A 22,347-nucleotide genomic window follows, 5' to 3' on the forward strand; every position below is an offset into this window, starting at 1 on the left:
CGGCTCTGGGACCCATCCAAGCTGGGCCTGTGATCGTCCCTCTGGAGCTAATGTCCAGTAGCCTAAGAAGCCCAATCCACTCTGCACGCAGGTGAGTTCGCTTCTTCTCCCCTTAGTCCCTCGATGCAGTGAGCCTGTTGCCAGCAGGTCTCACTGAAAATAAAAAACCTAAACTAAAACTTTCACTAAGAAGCTCAGGAGAGCCCCTAGTGTGCACCCTTCTCGTTCGGGCACAGAGATCTAACTGAGGCTTGGAGGAGGGTCATAGGGGGAGGAGCCAGTGCACACCAGATAGTCCTAAAGCTTTCTTTAGATGTGCCCAGTCTCCTGCGGAGCCGCTATTCCCCATGGTCCTTACGGAGTCCCCAGCATCCACTTAGGACGTTAGAGAAAAGTAATTAGAAGCCTTACTGTAGGGCTTAATGTGTAATGGGCATTGCGGTGTGTGGCATAATGTATCACAAACATTGCGGTGTGTGGCATAATGTATCACGGACATTGCAGTGTGTGTCATAATGTGTCACGGACATTGCGGTGTGTGTCATAATGTGTCACAGGCATTACGGTGTGTGATATACTATATCACGGGCATTGTGGTATGTGGTATAATGTCTCAGGGGCATTGCAGTGTGTGGCATAATGTATAACGGGCATTGCGGTGTGTGTCATAATGTGTCATAGGCATGATGTGTGTGGTGTACTGTATTACAGGCATTGTATGAGCTAGAGTGTCTCAGGGGCATTGCAGTGTGTAGCATAATGTATAACGGGCATTGTGATGCGTGGAATAATGTGTCACAGGCATTACGGTGTGGGGCATAATGTGTCAGAGGCATTATGGTGTGTGGCATATTGTGTAAGGGGCATTATTGTGTGTGACATAATGTCTAAGGGCCATTGCAGTATGTGGCATAATGTATACTGTGCATTACTATAAGGAGGAAAAATGACAAATAATGTAAGGCGCATGAATCAGGATTTTTTTTTTTCCTGTGGTTGCCAACGTATAGGCATACAGGTTGCAAAACTGGGGTATAAGGTAGTCTTTACCTGCAATGCCATGCCCCTTTAAGCAAAGCCACACCCATTTCAGCACGGCCACACCCCTTTTTGTGGGGCACACGCAGATTCATCACTTTTCTAGTGGCAATTATGGGTGCGGGGGCGCCAGAGAATGTTTTGGGTTGGGGGATAAAAATTTCTAGTTACGCCACTGAGTAAGGACTGGAGGTCATTGCAGACTTTCGTGAGGGCAGTTTCAGTGGAGTAGAGAGGACGGAAACCAGCACTGTAGGATGAGAGCATACATTTGTAATGGAGGAAGTCTGCCTTAGAGCTTGATTTCCTCCACTGTTGCTCCGCAGTACATGAGCATTTTTGCAAATACCTGGTGCATTTGGAGTGTGAGTGTTGAAGTGTCGATCTGACATACAAAAATGACAACAAAGGGAGAGCGACCTGGCACCGGTGTAAATTATAACAAAATAAGAGAGACCAAGGATTGGACACTTATTAGAGAGGAAGAACCTTTCAATTGTAAATCCTGTTGGTGGTGCGCCCAGAGCTAGAAAGTACATGTACTTGAAAAATGGAGAGAAAGAAAGCTCTTGTGTGGGCGCACTCTTAAGAGAAGAAAGAAAAGATATTCTTCAGATATATATCTAAAAGATATTTAAAATAGAGATGAGCGCCTGAAATTTTTCGGGTTTTGTGTTTTGGTTTTGGGTTCGGTTCCGCGGCCGTGTTTTGGGTTCGAACGCGTTTTGGCAAAACCTCACCGAATTTTTTTTGTCGGATTCGGGTGTGTTTTGGATTCGGGTGTTTTTTTCCAAAAACACTAAAAAACAGCTTAAATCATAGAATTTGGGGGTCATTTTGATCCCAAAGTATTATTAACCTCAAAAACCATAATTTACACTCATTTTCAGTCTATTCTGAATACCTCACACCTCACAATATTATTTTTAGTCCTAAAATTTGCACCGAGGTCGCTGTGTGAGTAAGATAAGCGACCCTAGTGGCCGACACAAACACCGGGCCCATCTAGGAGTGGCACTGCAGTGTCACGCAGGATGTCCCTTCCAAAAAACCCTCCCCAAACAGCACATGACGCAAAGAAAAAAAGAGGCGCAATGAGGTAGCTGTGTGAGTAAGATTAGCGACCCTAGTGGCCGACACAAACACCGGGCCCATCTAGGAGTGGCACTGCAGTGTCACGCAGGATGGCCCTTCCAAAAAACCCTCCCCAAACAGCACATGACGCAAAGAAAAAAAGAGGCGCAATGAGGTAGCTGTGTGAGTAAGATTAGCGACCCTAGTGGCCGACACAAACACCGGGCCCATCTAGGAGTGGCACTGCAGTGTCACGCAGGATGTCCCTTCCAAAAAACCTGAACCACTAGCCATGAACATAGGCCAGGGCCTCAGCCGTTCCTTGCCACTCCGTGTGGTAAATGGCATATTGGCAAGTTTACGCTTCTCCTCCGACAATTTTATTTTAGGTTTTGGAGTCCTTTTTTTACTGATATTTGGTGTTTTGGATTTGACATGCTCTGTACTATGACATTGGGCATCGGCCTTGGCAGACGACGTTGCTGGCATTTCATCGTCTCGGCCATGACTAGTGGCAGCAGCTTCAGCACGAGGTGGAAGTGGATCTTGATCTTTCCCTAATTTTGGAACCTCAACATTTTTGTTCTCCATATTTTAATAGGCACAACTAAAAGGCACCTCAGGTAAACAATGGAGATGGATGGATTGGATACTAGTATACAATTATGGACGGGCTGCCGAGTGCCGACACAGAGATAGCCACAGCCGTGAACTACCGCACTGTACTGTGTCTGCTGCTAATATATAGACTGGTTGATAAAGAGATAGTATACTCGTAACTAGTATGTATGTATAAAGAAAGAAAAAAAAACCACGGTTAGGTGGTATATACAATTATGGACGGGCTGCCGAGTGCCGACACAGAGGTAGCCACAGCCGTGAACTACCGCACTGTACTGTGTCTGCTGCTAATATATAGACTGGTTGATAAAGAGATAGTATACTCGTAACTAGTATGTATGTATAAAGAAAGAAAAAAAAACCACGGTTAGGTGGTATATACAATTATGGACGGGCTGCCGAGTGCCGACACAGAGGTAGCCACAGCCGTGAACTACCGCACTGTACTGTGTCTGCTGCTAATATAGACTGGTTGATAAAGAGATAGTATACTCGTAACTAGTATGTATGTATAAAGAAAGAAAAAAAAACCACGGTTAGGTGGTATATACAATTATGGACGGGCTGCCGAGTGCCGACACAGAGGTAGCCACAGCCGTGAACTACCGCACTGTACTGTGTCTGCTGCTAATATATAGACTGGTTGATAAAGAGATAGTATACTCGTAACTAGTATGTATGTATAAAGAAAGAAAAAAAAACCACGGTTAGGTGGTATATACAATTATGGACGGGCTGCCGAGTGCCGACACAGAGGTAGCCACAGCCGTGAACTACCGCACTGTACACTGGTTGATAAAGAGATAGTAGTATACTCGTAACAACTAGTATGACGACGGTATAAAGAATGAAAAAAAAACCACGGTTAGGTGGTATATAATACAATTATGGTTGGACGGACTGCCTGCCGAGTGCCGACACAGAGGTAGCCACAGCCGTGAACTACCGCACTGTACACTGGTTGATAAAGAGATAGTAGTATACTCGTAACAACTAGTATGACGACGGTATAAAGAACGAGAAAAAAACCACGGTTAGGTGGTATATATTATAATACAATTATGGATGGACGGACTGCCTGCCGAGTTCCGACACAGAGGTAGCCACAGCCGTGAACTACCGCACTGTACACTGGTTGATAAAGAGATAGTAGTATACTCGTAACAACTAGTAAGACTATGACGACGGTATAAAGAAAGAAAAAAAAAACCACGGTTAGGTGGTATATAATACAATTATGGATGGACGGACTGCCTGCCGAGTGCCGACACAGAGGTAGCCACAGCCGTGAACTACCGCACTGTACTGTGTCTGCTGCTAATATAGACTGGTTGATAAAGAGATAGTATACAATACTACTAATATACTGGTGGTCAGGCACTGGTCACCACTAGTCACACTGGCAGTGGCACTCCTGCAGCAAAAGTGTGCACTGTTTAATTTTAATATAATATTATTTATCATGTACTCCTGGCTCCTGCTATAACAACCTGCAGTGCTCCCCAGTCTCCCCCACAATTATAAGCTTTATATACAATACATTGATGTGCAGCACACTGGGCTGAGCAGTGCACACAGACTGAGTCACTGTGTGACTGTGTATCGTTTTTTTCAGGCAGAGAACGGATATATTAAATAAAACAAACAACTGCACTGTCTCTGGTGGTCACTGGTCACTGTGGTCGTCAGTCACTAAACTCTGTCTGCACTCTGCACTCTCTTCTAATCTACAGTATCACAGCAATCTCTCTCTCTCTCTCTCTTCTAAATCTAATCTAAATGGAGAGGACGCCAGCCACGTCCTCTCCCTATGACTCTCAATGCACGTGTGAAAATGGCGGCGACGCGCGGCTCCTTATATAGAATCCGAGTCTCGCGATAGAATCCGAGCCTCGCGAGAATCCGACAGCGTCATGATGACGTTCGGGCGCGCTCGGGTTAACCGAGCAAGGCGGGAAGATCCGAGTCGCTCGGACCCGTGAAAAAAAAAGTGAAGTTCGTGCGGGTTCGGATTCAAAGAAACCGAACCCGCTCATCTCTAATTTAAAACATATGTTTATTTAACAACAAATTAAAAAGTTGATAGTATCCCACTGAGATCAAAAAGAACAAGATTTTTTTGTATTTTTATTAATTATATCAAATGAGGAAAAATATGCGAAAAAAATATGTAATGTTCTGGTCTGAATAGTCACATGCGACAGATTCGAAAGGTTGCAGACACCTGATAGTCTGACAGCCGTTTCTCCCGACCAGCACAGAAATTCTGTGTTAATAAGACCAAGCAGGAAGATCAAAATTAATGTCTTTGAGAGTCCACTAAGCGGGTCAATCCTGGACAGATTAATGGTCACCTGTTCATGTGGCACAATTTACCAACATATCTTATACATTCCTGAGCGTATATTAGTAGACGTGAGAATAGGAAGGGAGAAGTAAGATGAAGCAATGAGGCAAAGGGAAAACCCAGATTGAATGGAGGATGGGGGAAGGGGAAGGAGTGAGTAGTGGTGATACTGCTGTTGGTGTCCACCCTTGAAATGAAGGGGAATATCCTTCTCTACAACACCAGGTATTCCCAGGGAGTCTCCTCTCAGGTACTGACCTGGCCCACCGCTGTTTGGCTTCCAAGATCGGACGAGATCGGGCATTAACAGCGGGGTATGATAGTAGAGAGGCTATCTACCAATGAGAGTGCACCTATGTTGGAAAGGTGAAGGGGTAAGATGATAGAAAAGTAGATGTGAGAGAAAACAGGAGAGAGTCTGATAGATATGTGGATCTGCTTTCCACGTTAGGCAAGGTGAGTCAGTCACTGTTGGTGACGTTGTGCACCCTGGATCGTGGATGAGAGTCCACTGAAAAGAGAGGGTGGGCCAGTGAGGATGGGAGAGGAAAGGGGGGGAGGGGAGAAAAAAGAAAAGAAAGAAAAGAAAGAAAGAGAGAGAGATAAAGATTATAAGAAAGGAAAAAAGTGTCTGAATATGAAAAAACGATTATGGCATGAGGAACAGTGTCAGGTAAATTTGTGAATCACAATAAAGAAAACAGATATGTTTAGTGCCACAATAAAGATAACAGTTATGTTTTAGTGCCACAATAAGGATAACAGATATTTTTGGCACATAGGCACTTATGAGTACAATGATATGGGTTAACTGTTATTGTGAGGGCAGGGCAAAAGGTCACCAATGAGTCAAATGATATCGATTCAAAAGCCAGTACAATGCATTACTCAGATGAGAATAGGTGACAGAATGTGCAGCAGGTTGGTTAACCTATGTACATGAGAATTAGTGAAGACAAAACCAGGGAAAAAGAAATCCCAAAAGTTATGATCACTAGTATACCTTTATACACATGTCACCATGAACATTTAACAGTTAATGTTAAATGTGCAGCAGGTTAGTTAGCCTATGAACTTGCTGATTGATTTAACAATTAATGTTAAAGTGCAGCAGGTTAATTAACCTATATGTTTGCGAATTATGTGCAGAAAAGGGGGAGTCCCAGAGGTTATACTCCCTAGTATATCTAATACATTGTATACATATCACCACACCAGTTTTGAATATAGAAAATGATACTCATAGTGTTATGGTGTCACAATTCAGGAGCTGGTGGTGACCAGAAAAACCTCCATTGAAGAATCTCCTGCTGGGATCCGTGGAAAACGCGTTTCACCTGTTATCTCTCACATCTACTTTTCTATCATCTTACCCCTTCACCTTTCCAACATAGGTGCACTCTCATTGGTAGATAGCCTCTCTACTATCATACCCCGCTGTTAATGCCCGATCTCGTCCGATCTTGGAAGCCAAACAGCGGTGGGCCAGGTCAGTACCTGAGAGGAGACTCCCTGGGAATACCTGGTGTTGTAGAGAAGGATATTCCCCTTCATTTCAAGGGTGGACACCAACAGCAGTATCACCACTACTCACTCCTTCCCCTTCCCCCATCCTCCATTCAATCTGGGTTTTCCCTTTGCCTCATTGCTTCATCTTACTTCTCCCTTCCTATTCTCACGTCTACTAATATACGCTCAGGAATGTATAAGATATGTTGGTAAATTGTGCCACATGAACAGGTGACCATTAATCTGTCCAGGATTGACCCGCTTAGTGGGCTCTCAAAGACATTAATTTTGATCTTCCTGCTTGGTCTTATTAACACAGAATTTCTGTGCTGGTCGGGAGAAACGGCTGTCAGACTATCAGGTGTCTGCAACCTTTCGAAACTGTCGCATGTGACTATTCAGACCAGAACATTACATATTTTTTTCGCATATTTTTCCTCATTTGATATAATTAATAAAAATACAAAAAAATCTTGTTCTTTTTGATCTCAGTGGGATACTATCAACTTTTTAATTTGTTGTTAAATAAACATATGTTTTAAATATCTTTTAGATATATATCTGAAGAATATCTTTTATTTCTTCTCTTAAGAGTGCGCCCACACAAGAGCTTTCTTTCTCTCCATTTTTCAAATGCAAAAATGACATACAGATGTAGCAACGCTCATCGTTGCCAGCGGCAAGTGTTGTCATTGCGTGTGCGTGTGCATGCGTACGCATGCGCACACTATGTTAGCCTATGGAGCGAATGCCCGCTGCAATCACTCGCAGAGCGGTGCATTCACATTATGCCGTGATGTGCGCATAGATGAGCGTGGCTTTATCTGTACATATTCTTAGGCAAATAATTTCTTTTATGCAAAAGGTCTAAAAACAGAAATGTCTCACATAACATAACTGTTTGTGGGGAGCCCTAAAAAGTCCAGAGCAATTGCCAATGTCAGTTAGGCTCCCAATAATTGTACCAAGTTTATGTGTTTTGACATGTTTTTTAATCCCTGGCACAGGGTGTGAGATGGTCCCCCTGCTTGTACGCATTGGTTCCTTTTATTTGTATACAAGCAAATTAGGTTTTTAGGACTCTTTGTAATGAGTGAGCTTAAAACACCTGTCTTAAGACAGGAAGCTATCCAAGATATTATAGCTATGCATTTGTACATCTGAGAAGGATATTAGATTCAAATAATGCAGCATCTCATTATGAACAAATAGATAGGAGACATGAATACATTATAAACTAGTCTTTAAAGGTTTTGATATTAGCTTATTTATTTCTGTTTTCTAAAGGGAATTCCACCTGGCTTGAGGTGTTTTTTGAATAATATCAGGGGCTGTGACCAGAAGCGGATCCTACCTTGGTGGAGGAAGGGGTCTGCCGCTGGTCATGCTGCTGTGTCCCTCCTCTCTCGTCCTTGCCGCTGGGTTCCTTGTCCTCGTCACCGGCTGGGTGCCGGCATCTATATGATGTAGTTCACAGATACTGGGACCAGCGAATGCGTAGTAGCGGTGACGGTACAACGCATGCGCAAACCCCCGGCTTCTATGGACTGCGTCGGCTGGAGTACGTAGAAGCCGGCTAGGCTTGCCTGAAAGGCAGGGAGTAGCTTCCTACAGGAAGCCAGCTCTCTGCTAATCGCAGCCCGGTCCAGTAGTCCCGGAGGGAGGAACACCTCCCAATGGAACTGCCTGCAGAACCTGTGACTGGCAGGTAGGACTTCCAATAGGAAAACACCGCCAGTCTCTGTAAAGCCAGTGCAGTCTCACGGAATGTGCTGAAGTGGCAGATCACTGGCTGTGACGTTTCACAGAACTTCAAGAAATTTCTGGAGTTGATTAACATGTCATATGAAAATGTACATATTAGTAAGAAGAGTTAGTATGCTCAGACATTTTACCTTTATCATTACCTGCTCCTTTAAATAACCAAATCAAAAATACATCTAGCTACCTGTTGTCTCTAAAGAGGTTATGGGAGAGAAACAACAACTTTAAAACTTTGCAAATCGAATGATCACACAAATACACATAGCTACTTGAGGCATTCCCACTTGATATGATTTGTCTTTGACACTTATCATGACCATACCTTTGGGTAGTAATTACGGCAGACTTGAGCCAAGTCTTTGCCAGTCACCACTCCGAGCCGCACTGCCAGCCTTTGGCACAAAAGACCAAGAACGGTGGCACCAAGTAGAACCCACAGCAACTGAAAGAACACACATAAGATTGACTATGACAATTTCATATAGTGTCCACTGAGCTACTAAACCCTACCACCTGAGGTTTACTTTGCTACTGTAGGTATTTTCTTATTGATATATGAGTGCCATGCTAAACGTTATATAATAATAGCAACATAGTAACTTTTAAATTGTGTAGAAGAGTGTTTGTCAGCCAGACAAATTTCAAGGGGATCCAATGACCAACCTTCAAAAGGGCAGCACATTACCTTGAGCATTAAGTTAAAAAATTAATCAGTTTATCAGAGGAGGGTTTCTGGGCACTCAGAAACCCCCAAAGCGTTTAGTGCACTATTGCTGGGAGTTGCAACCCATATATATTGATGGGATGTAGTTATGATCCTGGCGGTTGGGATCCTAGCAAACAGCATACCGAAGCCGGGATCCCGGCTGTCAGAATGCCGGCAAGGGGCCCAGGACTATTCCCACTCGTGGGTGTTCACAACACCCATATATCCCTTTCACATTGCCAATGCCAGATCCCAACCGGGAATTGGAAACGGGTCCTTCCTGGGTGGGATCTGGCATTGGACCCTATCTGCAGGCCTCCCGAACCGGCAATTTGCCAGGTCGGTTGCCATAGCGGTGGGAGGCGGAGCTGGCAGCGGGGGGGCGGAGGCAGCACTGGGAGATGAGCTCATCTCCGTGACGCCTCTCCCTATATAGTGAGCGGGTTCCAGGTTGCATCGACCCGGGAACTAATTTACGCTGCCACTGACCCGGTATTCAACCTGTGAATAACACTGCTTTATTCCCGGGTTGAATTACCGGGTCAGGCGACCCAGGAATTCGACCATGGCCCTTTCACACTGCACACTGACCCATGTCGATCCAAAAATATGCCGGGTTAATACCGGGTTATTTGTGCAGTGTGAAAGTGGTAATAGAGCGGAAATAGAACCTGTGGCGAGTGCAGCGAGCTACTGATACTGCAATGTGGCAAGCGCAGTGAGCTCGTAAGGGGCTTCGTTGCGCTCGCATTCTGGCGGCTGGGATCCCGGCCTCGGTATGCTGACCGCCGGTCTCCCGATCCCAACACATATTGGTAGTATCAGATTGTGTATTATCACTGTTGTTTTTATACTATTTTACTCCCTGGAGCTATTATTATTATTATTATTATTATTATTATTAATATTATTATTTGATTTTATGTAATACATTTTCTAGCACTGCATAGGTTGTTATTGCATGTAGTTAATTAGTTGTTTAGCTATTAACTTTCTTTTGCCCAGGCTGTCAGCACCAACTCACAATACATTTCTCTCCATTATTAATTAAAGGGGTAGTAGCATACCCGTAATGTGGTTGGCTGCTCCTAGTCGCTGGTTGTTCTCTTGGTGGGGCAGATGTATTAAGCCTGGGGAAGTGGTAAAGCAATGATAAAGGGAAGGTGATAACGCATCAGCCAATCATTACGGATTTGAAAAATTACAGATAGGAGCTCACTGGCTGGTGCGTTATCACCTTCCACTTATCACTTCTTTATCACTTCTACAGGCTTAATACATCTGCCCCTTTGTATGCCTGATATAAAATTATTTATGTGTAAACTTGCTGGAGAAAACTCATTTCTATTTTTTATAAATAAACCCCCAAATTTGAAGAGTTTATGATTAAATTCTAAATCAGGCATTTATATTTAATCCACATGCAGAAACATCTCTATACAAAATGTAGAATCATCTCCAGTTACTCTTGGTACACCAGTTTCTAGTGTTTACCTGGAATCCAGCAATAGACCCACACTGAAGGTCAGATTCAATGTTCCCAGGATCCAGGTACGCAATGCTCATCAGGAAGCCAGGTCCGGTGAAAGCCCAGAGCTTGCGGAAACTGAAGCCAGGCTGTGACAGTAAAAAGAATAAAATAAACACCAAATAAAAACACTAAAACAATATTTATATTGATAAATAAATTTAGTCCAGTCAATTACAAACTAAGAAGGAAGGACTGGTGCAGACCATTGTCTAAGGCTTAACTGTTGTCTAAAGAATGATAAGTCCAAAATAGACGGGCGTGAGGTGATGATATGGATGGTGTAGAGAGGGTGCAAGTTGGAGTTACCTCTCTGATATATTAACCTTCTGGTCTTTTTTTTTTTTTTTTTTTTTTTTGCAAGATGGCAACTTCCAACTCAGACCACATCACAGCAGAGAGGCAATGGTTCTTCCCCCAAACACAGTAAATGCACAACCAAGCTAGCATGTACAAGAATGGTATATTACAGATGTGTTCTCTTGCATCCTTGCTGCAGTCACGCTAAGTGCAGAGCGTCTTTTTTGCTTTTTCTCAGCGAAAATGCACCTTAAACGCACAGTAATGCAACAGAATGCACAAGCAGCTTCTGCTGATTAAAATTATATGTGGCATGCCTATATTCTGTGTGTAATAGCTGCTCTATCTGCATCCGAAATGCCACGTTACATAATATTTTGTATGAAAATACAGCCACAGTCACAAACAGAATATAGACATGCTGCATATAACTTTAATCAGCAGAAGCTGCTTGTGCATCCTATTACATTACTTTGCATATAAGATGCATTTTTGCAGAAAAAATGCAAAAAAGATGCTTGCCATTACCGAGTCACATGGGAATCATACGTTATGTGTAGCGCGTCTTGTAGCACACGGAGCAAACATGTAAGAGGACACATCTATACATTTAAATCACCAAAGGTGACAACTGGAATGGGACAGCAAGATGGTTGTAATAAATTAAATGAGTTTTACATATTTAGCACTATATATTAAATTCACAATAAATTAAATGTAGTCTCACAGTTACTGGTAACTTTATCCCTAATGAACTATCATGATAAAAGTACAGAATGTTTAAGACAAATTCAATGGCCTTCATTCCGAGTTGTTCGCTCGCAAGCTGCTTTTAGCAGATTTACTCACGCTAAGCCGCCGCCTACTGGGAGTGAATCTTAGCTTCTTAAAATTGCGAACGACGTATTCGCAATATTGCGATTACACCTCTCTTAGCAGTTTCTGAGTAGCTCCAGACTTACTCGGCATCTGCGATCAGTTCAGTGCTTGTCGTTCCTGGTTTGACGTCACAAACACACCCAGCGTTCGCCCAGACACTCCTCCGTTTCTCCAGCCACTCCCGCGTTTTTCCCAGAAACGCTAGCGTTTTTCCGCACACACCCATAAAACGGCCAGTTTCCGCCCAGTAACACCCACTTCCTGTCAATCACACTACGATCACCAGAACGATGAAAAAGCCGTGAGTAAAATTCCTAACTGCATAGCAAATTTACTTGGCGCAGTCGCACTGCGGACATTGCGCATGCGCACTAAGCGGAAAATCGCTGCGATGCGGAAAAAAATACTGAGCGAACAACTCGGAATGACCCCCAATATACACAAAATACCCCAAAACTGGATATATACATAAACATAACATAGTATGCATTCTGCTAGCACTCTTAAAGGGTGTAGTATGGCTGACCGGCGGTCTCCTGACCGCCGGTCAGCTTACCGACGCCGGGATCCCGGCAGCATACCGACGCCGGGATCCCGGCGGGGAGAGGCGAGTGCAGCAAGCCCCTTGCGGGCTCGCTGCGTTAGCCACGCTGCGGGCTGGGTGGCGACCTACGGTCGCCACGGGTTCTATTCCTACTCTATGGGTGTCGTGGACACCCACGAGTGGAAATAGTCCCTGTTGGTCGGCATGCCGACCATCGGGATAGTGGGTGTCGGGAAGCTGCAGGAGGTCATGTGACCGTCGGTCTCCCGACCGTCGGTCACATGAATACCACCCCTCTTAAAATGTCCCTTTAAGTAATGGAGGGTCCTATAACCCAAATACCAATGCCTTCAACATTATAGAGTCTGATGAAGACTCTGGAAATGATGTGAATGCTGGTAATCCTAGTCTACGCTTTGGGCCTTCAGCTTCAGTTGCAGTTTTTGCATGTTAGCAAAACTGCAACTGGCTGCGATTGCATGCTGGGGGCCGCCCAACACAGGACAAGGCCACCCAGTATGCAATACCGTCAGCGATGTGATCAAAATGACATTGCGATCGCATCGCTGATTTGTAAAATCACAACACTGTGTAATTGCCTCCATAACGCTGTGACGCTAACCCATACCGCCCTGCGAAAGCCTCTGCCTGATTGACAGGCAGAGGCATTTGCGGGGCGGTACAGGTTGGCATAAATGAGATGTGATTGCATCTCCCTGGCCTGCACACACACAGTGCGGGTCCTGTGAGTGCGCACTGGAGTGACACATGGGGAGTTGCGATTGCATCTCAATTTTGTTTCAACCTGAATACCCCACTTGTAGTGCAACTTGTGGCCCTCAAGGTGGGTACAAGTCAGTCCGATATCCGCGCAATTTGCCATATCGGAATGACAAATCGTTCATATCAACTGATGTGTACGCTCAATTGTGCACTCCCGCTGGTCGCATGCAACATCTTCCAGTCAGCCGTTCTAAATGGCAAACCAGACAATATCGCATGCAGCGCTGTGAATATTAATGAAGGACGGAACGACATATCGTGATGTTGGTTATTAAATCATCTGATGTGTACAGCCAATGAGGGATGGTCTGGGACGAAGGGAAATAGTCCCGACCATTGGCCTGATTGGCTGTCGTTCTGGTGTGTACCCACTCTAAAAGTGTATACACTACTAGCACTCAGATTACAGTGCTGATATGTATATAAAGGTATCACACACCATGGGGCATACGAATCAACACTTGGACAGAGATAAAGTGGAGAGAGATAATCTACCAACCAATCAGCTCCTGACATTTTTCAAACACAGGGACCCATTTATCACTGAATCTTAATACCAGTGGCATATTTCGGTTTAGTATCACTGTGACACTAATGAATATGGTTGGTTGGTATTCAGCATAACTTACCTCTCCGGCAAGGTCTAGCAATGTCTCACTCCTCAGCGGCTTCCTCCACTCTGCTGCTGGAAGCCTAAAGCTGCTGGCGACAGGCTTATGTGTCATGCGCAAGCGCAATGGCCAGTCTGCACATGTGCATGACTGCTTCACCCAGCAGGGACCCAGCAATGCCCGGAAGGCTTCGCTAAAGCTGGAAAGGCAGTGCTGGGAATGGGGACCATATCGCTCTCGCCATAGCAGTACAGGGGCAAACTTAGTTTACCGCTGTTTGTTGAATACTGAAGTAGGACACAACCCCTCTAGTGAGTTCTAAAGGGTTATCTCTCATTGATAAATGGGGCCTACAGTCTGTAAAGTGGCAGGAGCTAACTGGTTGGTACCTAATCTATCTCCAAGCATTGCTGAATTTGCCCCATAGTCTGTTTCACAACAATTAATGCTTGCGGACATAAAAAAAAATTATTTCATTCATTAATTTACAGTAATAAGTCAGGATGCTACTTCCCCTCCAAAACCAAAGTACAGCTCTCACTTCAGCGGTACTCTGTATGGAACCAGCCGCCATGCTTGCTGTAGCCTCTCCCTCAGCAGCTTATCCCTTTATCGGTGTCACGCTGCTCAGTGGCGTCTCCCAGATCTCCTCTCTCTGCAGCTCCAACTGACACCCCTCCAACTGCTCTTTTTTTTTTTTATCAACTTTGCTTGAAATGGCGCTGGCTGCTATGCCCTTTCCCAACATGGCCTAATCTGTGTAGAATGTCACTGCCCGTTAAATGGCTGTCATCAGAATTGCCTATAAAGTAACAGTTTGTGACAGCAGCATATTATATTTAGGTGGGACAGGTCTTGAGGTGATACCTTACAACTGCACGGTCTCACAGCGGGACATACATGTATCCTAAATTTTAATGTTGCATTTAAAATGTTAAAATTTGGCATGACTTGTCTAATGCAAATTGCACAATGCTAATACACAGGAAAGGACATCTGATGTCACCAGGGGGAGGAGCAAGGCCCGAACATGGTACCCAAAATGTATCCTCGTGGACTCGCTTTGCTCGCCACAGTTCAGGCTCAGTGGCTCACTTCGCTCGCCACCAGGTTACCATAGGGAATAGTTGGTGGCGTGGATAGTGAAAGAACTATCCTGTCGGCCTAGCTCCTTCCCCTGATGTCAGAGGTCCTTTAGCCAACTTGGTTCTAGCATCTACATTATCCCAGTGAACATGTGTGACCAAGGGGGAGATGTACTAAGCAGTGAAAAGAGTGGAGAAGTGAGCCAGTGGAGAAGCTACCCATGGCAACCAATCAGCATTGAAGTAACATTTATCATTTGCATACTATAAAATTATACAGAGCAGCTAATTCAGCTAAGACTCTGATAACTGGGAGGCAGTCGGTAAATTGAAGGGGGCCTCAACAAATATATATGGTCAGCAAAAGGGAGAAAGGGATCTCTGTGTGATTTATGGGCAGGAATTTGGGGACTTTCTGTACAATATGCAGCCAGCCATTTGTGGAGGAGGGGTATGCGTAATATATGGGTAGCAACTGAGCAGACACATGATGGCCTGCATCAGGAGGAATGACTAATATACTGTCCAGCTATTAATTTAAGGGGAATCTTTTTGCAATATGCAGACAGCAATTGGCAGGATTTCTGTGCAGTATATGGCTTGCAATTGTGATTGCTATATGAATGCCATATCTATTTAAGCAAATATTCTATAAAAAAATATAAAATTAGTTTTGTCCTTTTATGAAACCAATCTACTATATAAAAGCGAAAAACCGTCCTTCTGTTTTTCTATACAAATCCACAGTTTACAAGTGAAGATCGTGAAATTTTACATACGAGCGTATTAAAACTTGGCTGAGGCAACTAAAACAATTAGAAATCCCTAGCACCCCTAGGAGGAGGGGAGACAGCAGCACATAGTATATCAGGAGACAGCATAACTCCAGAATTGCTGGAGCAATGTACAAAACAATTGGTACACATATGCCTTACAATCTGGAAACAAACACTGTGGGGGGAAGACACCCCTAGCACCCCTAGGGATGCGACAGCAGCACAGAGTATGTAAGCAGACAGCATAAGTGTGGAAGGCCTGGAGCAATTTACACCAAACTGGGTACACATCTGACTTACAATCTGGGAACAAACTCTGTGGTGGTTAGACACCCCTAGCACCCCTAGGGGTGGGACAGCAGCACAGAGTATTTCAGGAGACAGCATAACTCCCGAATGCCTGTACCATTTTACAATAAACTTGGTACACATATGTGGGCACTGCTATTAAGTAGTTAGGACTGCTGTATCAGAGAAGCCGTGAAGTGGCCAGCAGCTTAAACATGTGTTTGCAAACATTTGTGACAAATTCTCTGAATTTTATTACCAGATAGATTCAGGGATGGTTACAGGTAATTTTCAGTGTGCGGAAGGGAATTTGGGGGTGGGGATTTGCACCCCCCTTCCTCTTTGTTTGTCTGTCTATGACCCCTCCCCCTTCCAGCACCTGATATATAATTATCTCCAGGTATGATTGAGCAGCTTCCAAATTGTTTGTCTGCTTGTGAGCATGAGGCATTGAATGGGAGCAGCATTTGGAAGGCATGCTGTTCCTTGTAGTGCCAATGGGAGATCCTGGGGGTGGCTCCCTGGTAAGTTAGCTCTCTGTCTGGAAATGTTTTAGTATTGACCTTTATCATGAGGCGTACTGTGACAAATTACATGGCCCAATGTGGGCACTGCTATTAAGTAGTTAGGACTGCTGTATCAGAGAAGCCGTGAAGTGGCCAGCAGCTTAAACATGTGTTTGCAAACATTTGTGACAAATTCTCTGAATTTTATTACCAGATAGATTCAGGGATGGTTACAGGTAATTTTCAGTGTGCGGAAGGGAATTTGGGGGTGGGGATTTGCACCCCCCTTCCTCTTTGTTTGTCTGTCTATGACCCCTCCCCCTTCCAGCACCTGATATATAATTATCTCCAGGTATGATTGAGCAGCTTCCAAATTGTTTGTCTGCTTGTGAGCATGAGGCATTGAATGGGAGCAGCATTTGGAAGGCATGCTGTTCCTTGTAGTGCCAATGGGAGATCCTGGGGGTGGCTCCCTGGTAAGTTAGCTCTCTGTCTGGAAATGTTTTAGTATTGACCTTTATCATGAGGCGTACTGTGACAAATTACATGGCCCAATGTGGGCACTGCTATTAAGTAGTTAGGACTGCTGTATCAGAGAAGCCGTGAAGTGGCCAGCAGCTTAAACATGTGTTTGCAAACATTTGTGACAAATTCTCTGAATTTTATTACCAGATAGATTCAGGGATGGTTACAGGTAATTTTCAGTGTGCGGAAGGGAATTTGGGGGTGGGGATTTGCACCCCCCTTCCTCTTTGTTTGTCTGTCTATGACCCCTCCCCCTTCCAGCACCTGATATATAATTATCTCCAGGTATGATTGAGCAGCTTCCAAATTGTTTGTCTGCTTGTGAGCATGAGGCATTGAATGGGAGCAGCATTTGGAAGGCATGCTGTTCCTTGTAGTGCCAATGGGAGATCCTGGGGGTGGCTCCCTGGTAAGTTAGCTCTCTGTCTGGAAATGTTTTAGTATTGACCTTTATCATGAGGCGTACTGTGACAAATTACATGGCCCAATGTGGGCACTGCTATTAAGTAGTTAGGACTGCTGTATCAGAGAAGCCGTGAAGTGGCCAGCAGCTTAAACATGTGTTTGCAAACATTTGTGACAAATTCTCTGAATTTTATTACCAGATAGATTCAGGGATGGTTACAGGTAATTTTCAGTGTGCGGAAGGGAATTTGGGGGTGGGGATTTGCACCCCCCTTCCTCTTTGTTTGTCTGTCTATGACCCCTCCCCCTTCCAGCACCTGATATATAATTATCTCCAGGTATGATTGAGCAGCTTCCAAATTGTTTGTCTGCTTGTGAGCATGAGGCATTGAATGGGAGCAGCATTTGGAAGGCATGCTGTTCCTTGTAGTGCCAATGGGAGATCCTGGGGGTGGCTCCCTGGTAAGTTAGCTCTCTGTCTGGAAATGTTTTAGTATTGACCTTTATCATGAGGCGTACTGTGACAAATTACATGGCCCAATGTGGGCACTGCTATTAAGTAGTTAGGACTGCTGTATCAGAGAAGCCGTGAAGTGGCCAGCAGCTTAAACATGTGTTTGCAAACATTTGTGACAAATTCTCTGAATTTTATTACCAGATAGATTCAGGGATGGTTACAGGTAATTTTCAGTGTGCGGAAGGGAATTTGGGGGTGGGGATTTGCACCCCCCTTCCTCTTTGTTTGTCTGTCTATGACCCCTCCCCCTTCCAGCACCTGATATATAATTATCTCCAGGTATGATTGAGCAGCTTCCAAATTGTTTGTCTGCTTGTGAGCATGAGGCATTGAATGGGAGCAGCATTTGGAAGGCATGCTGTTCCTTGTAGTGCCAATGGGAGATCCTGGGGGTGGCTCCCTGGTAAGTTAGCTCTCTGTCTGGAAATGTTTTAGTATTGACCTTTATCATGAGGCGTACTGTGACAAATTACATGGCCCAATGTGGGCACTGCTATTAAGTAGTTAGGACTGCTGTATCAGAGAAGCCGTGAAGTGGCCAGCAGCTTAAACATGTGTTTGCAAACATTTGTGACAAATTCTCTGAATTTTATTACCAGATAGATTCAGGGATGGTTACAGGTAATTTTCAGTGTGCGGAAGGGAATTTGGGGGTGGGGATTTGCACCCCCCTTCCTCTTTGTTTGTCTGTCTATGACCCCTCCCCCTTCCAGCACCTGATATATAATTATCTCCAGGTATGATTGAGCAGCTTCCAAATTGTTTGTCTGCTTGTGAGCATGAGGCATTGAATGGGAGCAGCATTTGGAAGGCATGCTGTTCCTTGTAGTGCCAATGGGAGATCCTGGGGGTGGCTCCCTGGTAAGTTAGCTCTCTGTCTGGAAATGTTTTAGTATTGACCTTTATCATGAGGCGTACTGTGACAAATTACATGGCCCAATGTGGGCACTGCTATTAAGTAGTTAGGACTGCTGTATCAGAGAAGCCGTGAAGTGGCCAGCAGCTTAAACATGTGTTTGCAAACATTTGTGACAAATTCTCTGAATTTTATTACCAGATAGATTCAGGGATGGTTACAGGTAATTTTCAGTGTGCGGAAGGGAATTTGGGGGTGGGGATTTGCACCCCCCTTCCTCTTTGTTTGTCTGTCTATGACCCCTCCCCCTTCCAGCACCTGATATATAATTATCTCCAGGTATGATTGAGCAGCTTCCAAATTGTTTGTCTGCTTGTGAGCATGAGGCATTGAATGGGAGCAGCATTTGGAAGGCATGCTGTTCCTTGTAGTGCCAATGGGAGATCCTGGGGGTGGCTCCCTGGTAAGTTAGCTCTCTGTCTGGAAATGTTTTAGTATTGACCTTTATCATGAGGCGTACTGTGACAAATTACATGGCCCAATGTGGGCACTGCTATTAAGTAGTTAGGACTGCTGTATCAGAGAAGCCGTGAAGTGGCCAGCAGCTTAAACATGTGTTTGCAAACATTTGTGACAAATTCTCTGAATTTTATTACCAGATAGATTCAGGGATGGTTACAGGTAATTTTCAGTGTGCGGAAGGGAATTTGGGGGTGGGGATTTGCACCCCCCTTCCTCTTTGTTTGTCTACACATATGACTTACAAACTGGGAACAAACACTGGGGGGGTAAGACACCCCTAGCACCCCTAGGGGTGAGGCGGCAGCACAGAGTTTTTTTAGCAGACAGCATAACTCTGGAATGCCTAGAGCAATTTACACCAAACTTGCTACACATATGACTTACACTCTGGGAACAAACACTGTGGGGTAAGACACCCCTAGCACCCCTAGGGGTGAGACAGCAGCACAGAGTTTTTCAGCAGACAGCATAAGTCTGGAATGCCTGGAGCAATTTACACCAAACTTGCTACACATATGACTTACACTCTGGGAACAAACACTGTGGGGGTAACACACCACTAGCACCCCTAGGGGTGGGCAGGCAGCACAGACTATATCAGGACATGCATGATATGTTAGTGATGACAGGGCTGCATGTGACAGGGTAGTGACATGATGTGAAGAGGGGAATGGAGGTAGCACGAACCCACACACTGAGAGTTATATACTGGAAGTAGCACGGTCCACCAGCAGAACAGAGTATATCAGGAGATACATAATGTGCTGCGCTATATAAGAAACTGTACAAAAATCGATAATTTCACAGGGGCACTCAGTGGCGCACGCAGGGGGGTTTCCGAGTACCCAGAAACCCCCCCTGACGGACCAAGTTTTTTTTTTAGTGGACAGCAGAGCTCTTCACACACTGCCGTGGGCTGCTTCTCTGGCGAGAGGAGCTGGAGGCACTCATCAGCGGCGGGCACTTGGAAGCTGCAGGCACTTTGCTTGCAGGAGAGACGGATATTTAGCAGCGGCAGGGGCTGCAGGATTTCGTCAGTAAGGCATTGGCGGGGGAAAGCAGGCGCCAGCAGCAGGACCGACTGCAGCAGTGAAGGCAGCGACATGGGAGGCAGGCACCAGGAGCAGCGGGAAATGCGGGTCCTCGGCAGCAGCAGCAGCAGGCGGTGGGGAACGTGGGGGGAAGGCGGTGGAGAAGGCAGGCACTGGCAGCGGTGGAAGCGCAGTGAGTATGTCTCATATATATATATAGAGAGAGGAAGTAAGCTGTCGCTAAAGTGTATCAACAAGTACTGACTGAAAAGTCCTGGGAGGGCTGCCAGTAATGTGTGTATGTATATATATCTATATATATATATATCTATATACACATACATATATATATATATATATATGTATATATATATATATACATACATACATACACGTGTGTGTGTGTGTGTGTGTGTGTGTGTGTGTGTGTGTGTGTGTGTGTGTATATATATATATATATACACACACATATATATATATATATATATGTAGTAGTAGGCTGCAAGGAGGGGGGTTAGGGTTGGGCGCCACTGGGGAGGGTTAGGGTTATGCTGCAGGGTTTGGGGGATTGTGGGTTAGGGTCAGGATGCAGGAAAGGAGGGTTAGGGGGCCAGGATACGTAACTCGCAGGTGTCGGGATCATGACTGCCGTCATCCCAGTACCATCCCAAAACACATACCTATATTACATATATATATATATATATATATATATATACACACACACACACACACACACACATGCATGCGTGTGTGTATGACTGTATATACATACGTGTGTGTGTATATATGTATATATATTAGTGATGAGAGGGTTCGGTTTCTCCGAAACCGAACCCCCCCGAACTTCACCTTTTTCACACGGGTCCGAGGCAGGTTAGAACCTTCCCGCCTTGCTAGGCTAACCCGAGCGCGCCCGAACGTCATCATCCCGCTGTTGGATTCTCGCGAGATTCGGATTCTATATAAGCAGCCGCGCGTCGCCGCCATTTTCACTCGTGCATTGGAGATGATAGGGAGAGGATGTGGCTGGCGTCCTCTCCGTTTATTGTAGAAGTTGATTGGTTTACTTTATTTCTTCTTTGTGGGGAGGATTGGGGAGCAGCTGTTAGGAGGAGTACAGTGCAGAGTTTTGCTGATAAGTGACCACCAGTTTTTATCCGTTCTCTGCCTGAAAAAACGCTCCATACCATATCTGTGCTCAGTGTGCTGCATGATATATCTGTGCTGAGTGCTCACACTGCTTAATTGTGGGGACTGGGGAGCAGCTATAGCAGGAGTACAGTGCAGAGTTTTGCTGACAGTGACCACCAGTATACGTTGTCTGCCTGAAAAACACTCCATATCTGTGCTCACAGTGTGCTGCTTTATTGTGGGGACTGGGGACCACCAGTATAATTAATATTATATAGGAGTAGTACAGTGCAGAGTGCACTGCTGTACCTACCTCTGTGTCGTCACTCGTCATCCATTAAGTATACTATCCATCTGCATTGTATACCTGTGGTGCATTTTAGACTAGTTTAGCAGTTTGCTGACAGTGTCCACCAGTAAAATATATATAGCAGTACGGTAGGCCACTGCTGTACCTACCTCTGTGTCGTCACTCGTCATCCATTAAGTATACTATCCATCTACATTCTATACCTGTGGTGCATTTTAGACAGTTTTGCAGTTTGCTGACAGTGTCTACCAGTATACTGTATATAGCAGTACGGTAGGCCACTGCTGTGTACCTACCTCTGTGTCGTCACTCGTCATCCATTAAGTATACTATCCATCTGCATTGTATACCTGTGGTGCATTTTAGACTAGTTTAGCAGTTTGCTGACAGTGTCCACCAGTAAAATATATATAGCAGTACGGTAGGCCACTGCTGTACCTACCTCTGTGTCGTCACTCGTCATCCATTAAGTATACTATCCATCTACATTCTATACCTGTGGTGCATTTTAGACAGTTTTGCAGTTTGCTGACAGTGTCTACCAGTATACTGTATATAGCAGTACGGTAGGCCACTGCTGTGTACCTACCTCTGTGTCGTCACTCGTCATCCATTAAGTATACTATCCATCTGCATTGTATACCTGTGGTGCATTTTAGACTAGTTTAGCAGTTTGCTGACAGTGTCC

At 44.8% G+C, this 22,347-nt stretch overlaps 1 protein-coding gene and 2 pseudogenes across 3 annotated transcripts in view; 1 reads left to right on the top strand and 2 right to left on the bottom strand.

Annotated features, from left to right (window-relative positions):
* Positions 1 to 22,347, bottom strand: part of SLC11A1 (solute carrier family 11 member 1) — a 274,961-nt gene that overhangs the window by 107,597 nt on the left and 145,017 nt on the right. The window contains exons 1-3 of one of the 3 annotated variants that reach the window (XM_063933919.1): positions 14,246 to 14,481; positions 10,554 to 10,676; positions 8,676 to 8,795 (exon numbers count right to left, since the gene is read on the bottom strand). In XM_063933919.1, the coding sequence (XP_063789989.1) occupies positions 8,676 to 8,795; positions 10,554 to 10,676; positions 14,246 to 14,278 (276 nt within the window). In that variant the 5' untranslated portion in view covers positions 14,279 to 14,481. Of the gene's footprint in view, positions 1 to 8,675; positions 8,796 to 10,553; positions 10,677 to 14,245; positions 14,482 to 22,347 lie in introns of those variants that run through there. The other 2 variants (XM_063933918.1, XM_063933920.1) reach the window with 2 other exon arrangements.
* LOC134947089 (5S ribosomal RNA) lies at positions 5,291 to 5,408 on the bottom strand (annotated as a pseudogene).
* On the top strand, positions 6,500 to 6,617 carry LOC134947090 (5S ribosomal RNA; annotated as a pseudogene).

The sequence above is a fragment of the Pseudophryne corroboree genome, chromosome 7, assembly GCF_028390025.1.
Source record: "Pseudophryne corroboree isolate aPseCor3 chromosome 7, aPseCor3.hap2, whole genome shotgun sequence".
Classification (NCBI taxonomy): Eukaryota; Metazoa; Chordata; class Amphibia; order Anura; family Myobatrachidae; genus Pseudophryne; species Pseudophryne corroboree.